The 10,000-nt window shown below is 37.3% G+C and overlaps 1 protein-coding gene across 9 annotated transcripts in view; it reads left to right on the top strand.

Annotated features, from left to right (window-relative positions):
• LOC137651205 (longitudinals lacking protein, isoforms H/M/V-like) overlaps positions 1-10,000 on the top strand; it is a 167,665-nt gene that overhangs the window by 100,843 nt on the left and 56,822 nt on the right. Inside the window, exon 5 of one of the 9 annotated variants that reach the window (XM_068384376.1) lies at positions 2,673-3,226. The exons of the other annotated variants lie outside the window; for them this stretch is intronic. Coding sequence (XP_068240477.1) covers positions 2,673-3,041 — 369 coding nt within the window. The 3' untranslated portion in view covers positions 3,042-3,226. Of the gene's footprint in view, positions 1-2,672; positions 3,227-10,000 lie in introns of those variants that run through there. 9 annotated transcript variants of the gene reach the window in all.

Here is a 10,000-nt window from a genome sequence, read left to right as displayed (position 1 = left end):
TTTCCTGCTATCTGATTGGTTAGAATTATCGTGTCCAACCAATCAGCGACCAGGAAACTTTTCCGAGCTAGAAGGGCACCCCTGCGAGTCGGTGCAAATCCGCCTCACTAAAAAAATTCACTATAGTACAGGATGGTAGTACAGTCTAGAAAAATCTGAATGTAAAGGATGTATAAAGTAACTATAACCAGTAATGCCAGAGATCAATAAGTCGATCAATAATCGTGAATTTAAGAGTCCGTAAAGTTCTGATTAACAAATTGTTACTACCAAAGTTAAATAGTTAAGACAACTATGTTATAATCCACTATATTAAGATATTGCAAGGCTGTAGATGACCCACAGTGGGAAAAAAATTACATGAAAAAATCGGTGAAAAATCCCGGAATAAATGTTGCAAAGCATTTACCGTTTTAAAAGCGGTTATATTGACGTAAAGGAGTGATATTACGGTCAACAATCCGTAAGAGATAATAACAAAGTAGGGTAAGAATTACTGTCGCCCGTATTTTATTGAAATACGGCTAAGAACATGATATTTTTACGGAGAATTTCCGATCAAAATTACGCTTTTTTAAGTGTGAATCAAACCTTTTAAAGTAATGGGAATATAAACTTAAATCAAAATGACAGAAACTGAAGAAATGTTTTTTTTTTTTTTACGTTGAACAGGCTGACACAAGTCCTTTTTATAGTTTATATATGAAGTATCTGTTTTAATGTTGTTCATGTTTTCAAAATGTTTCAATTTAATAGTTCATTAGTTCTTAGATCGTTTATTTATTTCCTTATTTCCTTTCCTCATTGAGCTATTTTTCCCTGTTTGGGCCCTTTGGCTTATAACATCTTGCTTTTTCAACTAGGGTTGTAACTTAGCTTGTAATAATAATAATAATAATAATAATAATAATAATAATAATAATAATCATGATAATGATAATAATCATGGTGACAATAATAATAATAATAATAATAATAATAATAATAATAATAATAATAATAATAAATGTGTAGGGCATAAAGCGTCAAAGATTCCCTAAGGCCTAATCATATTAAAACAAAAGAAACATGAATTGATTATGGGATATTCTTTTGTGTGTCCTTTGCGCGCTATTTCCATCATGTAAGGCATTTGTAGTTTATATTTGAGACGTATACGTAGTCAAGAGGTAGTAGTAATAGTAGTAGTAGTAGTTGTAGTAGTAGTGGTGGTGGTAGTGGTAGTAGCAGTAGTAATATAATAGGCTATATAGTTTACACCTCTCTCACATAACAAGTAACCTGAACTCATCATTTTATGGTTGATTTAGCCGTATGGGGTTTATAGAAGAATGTTGTCCAGATTGGCATGAAATGGAGGTGTTAATCTTCTCGGGACTAAGTTATATCTTGTATATAATTTTATTTTACATAAAGTAACCGGACTAAGTTACATCTTGTATATAATCTTATTTTACATAAAGTAACCGGACTAAGTTACATCTTGTATATAATCTTATTTTACATAAAGTAACCGGACTAAGTTACACCTTGTATATAATCTTATTTTACATAAAGTAACCGGACTAAGTTACTCCTTGTATATAATCTTATTTTACATAAAGTAACCGGACTAAGTTACACCTTGTATATAATCTTATTTTACATAAAGTAACTCAATTCACATACTTTTTTTGTTTTTATTTTTTTTTTTTTATTTTACACAAACCTGTTATGTAGATACATGTAGCCAGGAGTTGCATTGTGTTCTCCACTTGGGATATTCTCGTAAACTGTTTCCAGGATGTAGTTCTCGGGCATAAGCAGAGGTGGAGCTGGATGTAGTTGTTAGTGGCTATTTTCTGCATTTGTAGTGTATGTATTTTTTTCGGGTTAATCTATGGTAAAAAATTGCAGAGGGTTTCTCTCTCTCTCTCTCCTCTCTCTCTCTCTCTCTCTCTCTCTTTATGACATCAGCAAAATTATTCTCGAATCTTAGACAATGAAATTCTCTCTCTCTCTCTCTCTCTCTCTCTCTCTCTATGACACCAGCAAAATTAATCTCGAATCTTAGACGATGAAATCTCTCTCTTTCTCTCTCTCTCTCTCTCTCTCTCTCTCACACATGACACCAGCAAAATCAATCTCGAATCTTAGACGACGAAGTCTCTCTCTCTCTCTCTCTCTCTCTCTCTCTCTATAATGTGACACCAGAAATAATTAATCTCGAATCTTAGACGATGAAGTCTCTCTCTCTCTCTCTCTCTCTCTCACGACACCAGCAAAATCAATCTCGAATTTTAGACGACGAAGTCTCTCTCTCTCTCTCTCTCTCTCTCTCTCACGACACCAGAAAAATTAATCTCGAATCTTAGACGACGAAGTTTCTCTCTCTCTCTCTCTCTCTCTCTCTTTCTCTCTCTCTCTCTCTCTCTCTCTCTCTCTCTGTATATATATATATATATATACATATATGACACCAGCAAAATTAATCTCGATTCCTAGACGAAGAAGTTTCCATCTCTCTCTCTCTCTCTCTCTCTCTCTCTCTCCAGTTTATCGGTCGTAGTTGAAAAGGCATTCCAATAGAAAGCATGTCGGTAAAAAATAGTCATGAAATCTTCCTGAACTCCTGCAACGTCTCTTCACCTTCTGCCGCATCTCTCCTCTGAAGCCGATGTTCTCTGTTGCAGCGATCTTTGGCCGGCATCGTTTGCGGCGTTGGAGGCGGCGGCAGCAGCACCAGCAGCAGTAACAACCCCTCCTCCTGCAGCATCAGCCTGGCCGGGTCAGGAGGAGGAGGAGGTGGTGGTGGAGGTGGAGGAGGCATCTGTACAGCAGGCGCCACACTTCATCCGAACCATCCCCTGGCCCTGGGACATCCTGACCAGCAACACCTTTCACAGCAGCAGGACGACGTGATGATGCCCTATTTGTGTCCCTTCTGCTGCAGAAGGTTCCGACGGAGGATGGCTTGGTGCTCCACGTCCGGACGCATACTGGGGAGAGGCCTTACTCCTGTCATCACTGCCCGGTCGCTTTCTCACAGAAGTCCCACTTGAACAGACATATCCGGACTGTGCACAAGGTGGAGCCGAGCTCCCAAGGGCATTCCAGCCGGGACAACGGCACGACGATGTCTCAGAACAACGAAGGGCACGAAAGGGGAAGTGCCTTAGAGGGCGGAAAAGTGGCCCTGAGTGCCAAAAGGAACGCCCTCCCGAGTAGCGAAGCCAGTGATAATTCCGATTTGTGCATTCCAAGTGCCCTGTTTCCTCACGTGCAGTTGTCGAGTGAAAGTGGAGGAACTCTTTAGTAGGTTGTTTATTTGGATCTCATGTTTTTAGCATTGTTTTCTTTTTATTCTTTTTAATGTCATAGGATGTTGTACACTGTTAAAACTGTGCCGTAAATACGGTACAAATCCTGGAATAGATGTTGCTAGGATTTTACTGTATTAAAAACAGATATATTGACGTAAAGGACGGCTACCAACCCGTAAAAGATAATAACAAATCATGGTAAAGTTACGGTCGCCTGTATTTTACTGTAATACGGTTTAGAACAGTATTTTTTACGGAGAATGTCCAACTAAATTTTTTTTTTTTTTTTTTTTTTTTTGTAACAGTGTAGGTAAGTTCATCAGCTGTAGTCAATCTCGTCATACCCCCGTAAAAAGTTTTGCTTAATGCTGGGCCCAAAGTGATTCAAGGGTTACTTATTCAAAGACCTTATTTGAGTGCGGAAAACATTCGGAAGTCGCCTACAGGAAGATCTTTAATATATCTGACAGGGTGTTTCCACAAATAATCTTACCATTGTGTAATATATTCGTAGAGACATAGACATGAAAATTTTTCCAACTCCCCAAATTTAAGAGATATCATTAGATCACAAGCATCATTAAGTATCAAGAGAAAATTGACTTCAAAGACAGAAGCGGCGAGATGAACAAGAGCAAAGGGTTATATTATATTGAAGGGGGAAGTAACAGAGCCAAGGCTGCCATAACATTCGTTTTTAAATATGTAACTTCCCTGGTAGTTACATATATATATAGCTTAAATCTCGCGTTTCGACGCGTCATGACAGAAAATTCAAAATTCGTGGCAATCGCCGCCATGACAGTAGGTGGTCATACATGAGCGCCATCACTCGTAGGCTATAGTTCTCTGACTATGTGAAACCCTAGAGCGCTAGCTAACGAAGTCCAAATTTTAGTGTATATATGTCCCTAAATTTTAACCCATCGATAACTAAAGAAATGATTCCTAAGCCATGATGAATTGAGAGTTTTTATATTCATTTTTTAAAAGATTGAACCATTTTTTTTTTGAGAAAGATTGAACCAGTAGTAAAGTCGATTTTTCTCCCTTCTTCCTTTGCAGTACTTAGCGCCACTACCCGTAACGGCTGCTGCACCTACAGAGCCAACACTCCTCTTTCCTCAACCTCCCTTCAACCGACCTTATTCCTGCCAGAGGTGCCCCTACAGAGCCAATCAAAAGTCAGACCTGAAGAGGCATCTGCTCGTGCATACGGGGGAGCGACCGTATGGTTGCCCGTATTGTCCCTACCGTGTTAATTATCGCTATGATTTGTCCAAACACATTAAACGCAGACATTCTGGCCATTACAACTTGTATTCGGGGGTAAACACAATTGTAGGAATACTCTCTCTCTCTCTCTCTCTCTCTCTCTCTCTATATATATATATATATATATATTGAATAATACATTATGAATAGTTTATATTCATGTAAATGTCTTATTCACCCCTTTTCTTCTTCTGTACTTGTCTACAATGTCCTATGATTATAGTAATTCGTGTTACACTTACTGAAAATATGAGTTTATTTAAGTCTAAATATAGACGTTTTTTTTTTTTTTTTTTTTTTTTTTTTTTTTTTTTTTTTTTTTTTTTTAATACTGTGGCGCATTTGCACCGACTCCCAAGGGTGCCCTTTTAGCACGGGAAAGTTTCCTATTAGCTTATTCATTGGACAAAATAATTCTAACCAATCAGCTTGTAGGAAACTTTTCCGAGCTAAAAGGGCATCCATGCGATATAGTGCAAATGCAGGGGTGCCCTTTTAGCACGGGAAAGTTTCCTACTATAGTCCATTTCTTTTAGCGATGCATATTTGCACCGACTCGCGGCGGTGGCCTTTTAGCTCGGAAAAGTTTCCTGATCGCTGATTGGTTAGAATTATCTTGTCCAACCAATCAGCGATCCGGAAACTTTTGCGAGCTAAAAGGGCACCGCTGCGAGTCGGTGCAAATATGCATCGCTAAAAGAAATGGACTATAGATGATGATTGATCGGACAAAGTGATTCTAACCAATCAGCTTGTATGAAATTTTTCCGAGCTAAAAGGGCACTGATGCGAGATAGTGCAAATGCAGGGGTGCCCTTTTAGCACGGGAAAGTTTCCTACTAGCTGATTGATTGGACAAAATAATTCTAACAAATTAGCTTGTAGGAAACTTTTCCGAGCTAGAAGGGCATCCATGCGAGTCTGTGCAAATGCGCCTCAGTAAAAAAAATTCAGTCTAGTTTTACCAAATAAACTGCATGAGAAGGAAATTAAAAGGATTGGCAATGCATATTTTCGTATCCTTATTTTAATTGAGGCTTATAAATATGTAAGAAAAAATACAGTGAGATTATTCTTAGCAATAAAGTTATTTTAGACTAAGATGTAAAAGTTTGTTTTATGATACAAATCGATGATATACTTGTAGTGATAAAAGACATTTTTAGATTTATCGTTGATTAGAAAATGTGATAATGAGAGTAGCACACTGTGACCCAGGGGAAGGTCACTTGGTTTTTAAATCCATAAAAAATTTGTTTTTAAGTCCATGAAAGGTTTTTTTTTTTAAATCCATAAAGCATTTTTGTGTTTTTAAATCCATAAAATATTTTTTTGGTTTTAAATCCATAAAATATTTTTTTTGTTTTTAAATCCATAAAACATTTTTTTTAAATTCCATAAAACATTTTTTGTTTTTAAATCCATAAAACAGTTTTTGTTATTAAATAATAATTTTTTTTAAATCCATAAAACATGTTTCTGTTTTTAAATCCATAAAATATTTTTTGTTTTTAAATCCATAAAATATATTTTTTTTAAATCCAGAAAACATTTTTTGTTTTTAAATCCATAAAACATTTTTTGTTTTTAAATACATAAAATATTTTTTGTTTGTAAATCCATAAAATATTTTTTTTAAATCCATAAAATATTTTTGTTCTTAAATGCATAAAACTTTTTTTTAAATCCATGAAACACTTTTTGTTTTTAAATCCATAGAATATTTGTTTTCGATTTTAAATCCATAGAATATTTGTTTTCATTTTTAAATCCATAAAACATTTTTTTTGTTTTTAAATCCATAAAACATTTTTTTTTTAAATCCATAAAACATTTTTTTAAAATACATGAGAGATTGTTTGTTTTTAAATCCATAAAATATTTTTTTTTCGCTTTAAATCAATAAAATATTTGGTTTGTTTTTTAGTTTAAAGCCATAAACGATTGGGATTTTGCTTTTAAATCCTTAAAAGATACGTGTTTAAAGGATAAAAAAAAATGGAAATTGACTTTATGAAAATGACAAAATACGATTTAAAGGTAAATGTAGCTGGTTTGAGTTCCAGTTTCATCACAATGGATGCTCACCAGAACGTCAGCCAGGCAAGATACTGTGTGGTGCTCAAACACAGCAGTGGCCTCCCCCAGTAAACAGCTTGAACTCACAGTCCTTGGATCGATCTATTGCCATGCAAATGCTTGGCGAACATGTTACCACTGTACTAGCCAGGAGGCTAGTACATTCTAAAGTCTCAGTGGCCCCCCCAGTAAGCAGCTTAAACTCACGGTCCCGGGCTGGGATCGATCTGCTGCCATCCGAATGAAAGGCAAACATGTTACCACTGTACTAGCCTAGTTCAAAGTCTTTCCCGCACTGTGGTGCCCAAACACAGCAGTGGCCTCCCCAGTAAACAGCTAAAACTCACGGTCCCGGGATCGATCTATTGCCATGTGAATACTAGGCGAACACGATACCACTGCACTAGCCGAGTTTAAAGTCTTTTCCCCACTCTGGTGCTAAAACACAGCAGTGGCCTCCCCAGTAAACCGCTTAAACTCACGGTCCCGGGCTGGGATCGATCTGCTGCCATCTGAATGAGAGGCAAACATGTTACCACTGTAAAAGTCTTTTCAGCCTAAAACTTTTTCTCATAGGAAAAGCTCAAATACTGAAAAACCTGCACTTAGTAAATTCCAGTTGTTATGATATCACGAATGGAAGATTTAGTTGAGATACGCCGTGTTTGTAATTCATATCATGATCTCATTTATAGTTAGAGGAAAGATCTTGATGTTATGTCTTGTAATTTGAGAACTTTAGGTGTATTTATTTTTAATGCTCATGAGCATGCACTTGAGTTAATTGCATTCATAGTGTAGCATGTATTAACAAAAGCCTTGTATACATTATTTTGATCACCATTCTGAACTTTTTAATGACACCAATAGATCAACAAGAGGCCAGTTAGCTGGTCAAAAATGTGTAATCTCAAATTATTTTGGTTTTTATTAAAGGCTGTGATGAATAGGAAAATGGATGTAATTGTTTATTATGTAGTTTTTTCATCTTTATTGATAAGACTGAGAGCTTATCTTATTTATTATGGGCTTGCGATATTAAATGTCTAATTGAAGTCATTTGCATTATCTATGTATTTTTTCGATGTATCATTGAAGGTTTTTTTTTTTGTTGTGTGTTAGTTTTCCCTTTTTTTTTTATATAATCTTCTTGTACAGCTTTTTCTCTGTGTGAACTGCACGTAGATGTATGTGGTCTAGTTTCAAAAACCAAAATTTCAAATTCTTGTCTTGGGCATTCGTAAGTTAAAAATTAATCATTCTCTCTCTCTCTCTCTCTCTCTCTCTCTCTCTCTCTCTCTCTCTCTCTCTCTCTCTCTCTCTCTCTCTCTCTCTCAACGTGGTGATTTCTTTACATACAAAATAACAAATACACGGGTTACGGTGGCCTATAGGAAGTGTTCATGCCTGGAGCCCGCCGGACTGGGGTTCGAGCCCTGCTCAAACTCGATAGCTTCTCTTAAGTGTCTGCAACCTCACCATCCTTGTGAGCTAAGGATTATAGGGCTTGGAAAGCCTCTAGGTCTACTTGCTGAGTCATGAACAGCCATTGCCTGCTCCTCCCTGGTCCTAGCTTGGGTGGAGAGGGGCTTGGGCGCTGATCATCTCTATATATTATTAGTCTCCAGGGCATTGTCCTGCTTAACAGGACGGTGTCACTGTCCCTTGCTTCTGCCATTCATGAGTGGCCATTAAATCTTTAAACACACTTAGAGCAGACGTAGTGAACAGTAACACTAAGCGAATTCAAGGAAAGGTAAGACAAGAGCATAAAAACTCTCTAAACGTAGAACTAATTTTCTCTACTCTAGAGCAACTGGAGGCTCCACGGATGGAATTAAAAGTCTAAGACATCCAAAAGCCTTGTAACTCTCTCTCTCTCTCTCTCTCTCTCTCTCTCTCTCTCTCTCTCTCTCTCTCTCTCTCTCTCTCGCAACTAACTGTAGTGATTAGTGACTATCGGTAAATGGATCGCCTATAAGACTGAAGCCAGTGGAACAGTGCCATCTAACGTAGCAAGTAACGCCGTTCTCTACATCAGGGAAAGCAAGAACTCATTCCCAAATATTACAACTTACAAAAGCAAAGAGGAATTAGTTCGAAATATTCCACCGCACTCATTAAGAAACATTTGAGTGTCAGTAGAGTGGAATTGACAATAAACGAGCAATATACAGTGGGAAATGTTGATTGCTTTCGAACGAACATGATAAAATGACTGTAGAAGGTCTTGTAGAAAGTAGTGTTTCCCTGCTGTACAGGACCAAAAAAACAGTCCTTGAAGTAAAGTACATCCACAGTGCCAGAAGGCGTGACATGAGCTCCCATCAGTGAATCAGAAGCAGCCCAGAGACACACACAAGGTTTAGAGGTCGCTCATGAATGGCAGAGGAAAGGGGACAGTGACATTGCCCTATCAAGCAGAACAATGCCCTATAAACTGACCATATAAACATATGATCAACGCCAAAGCCCCCTTTCCACCTAAGCTAGGATCAAAGAGGGCCAGGAAATGGCTGCTGATGACTCAGCAGATGGACCTATAAGTTCCCCCAAACCCCCCATCCCTAGCTCACAATGATGGTGAGATTGTAGCGCCCAAAGGCACTAACGAGTTTGGGTAGGACTCAAACCCCAGTCTGGCGATCGCCAGTCAGGGACGTTACTGCATAGACCATCACAGCCCGTAAATTAGATCTTGCTCTAAGGTATCCGCTTTTGGTATTGTATTCACAAAACCGAAGAGTTCTTTGGAACGGCCTCAGACGGGAAGATTGGAAGATTTCAACTTTGAGTTTACACATTGTGGTTTAGGCTTTTCAGTAGAGCGTGTTCACAAAACTGTCTATGGAAATATACAAGAAGTTTTGATATGATGTTTCAAAGAATCTGTTAATATAGTCACTAACATATAATACTTTCTTGAGGAGAGAGAGAGAGAGAGAGAGAGAGAGAGAGAGAGAGAGAGAGAGAGAGAGAGAGAGAGAGAGAGAGAAATGTCATAACATTTGAAATAAACAAACATACTGGTAGAAAACGTTTGAAATTGAATCTCTTGTGATATTTCAGAGATTTTCCATCATGTTTGAAAGGTGTACATCAAGAAATTATCCTTTTGTACAATCAACCTATTTCCAAATTATCCTTTGAAGACTTCGTGTCTTTTATATAAAGAAATTTGATGAAACTTTATGATGTCAACATTTTTTAACAAAAAACCTTTGGGAATATTTAGGCCTTTTGAAAGTACGAAATGTGTGAGAAATGTCTAGATGCCATACTGTAATCTTGGAATTCAGCTGAAATGTATTACGTTAAGAGCATACCATGTTAATTAAGGTTTT

This window comes from Palaemon carinicauda, chromosome 12, assembly GCF_036898095.1.
Source record: "Palaemon carinicauda isolate YSFRI2023 chromosome 12, ASM3689809v2, whole genome shotgun sequence".
Lineage (NCBI taxonomy): Eukaryota > Metazoa > Arthropoda > Malacostraca > Decapoda > Palaemonidae > Palaemon > Palaemon carinicauda.
The sequence above is the reverse complement of the archived record's forward strand: the minus strand, read 5'-3'. Positions and strand labels throughout refer to the sequence as shown.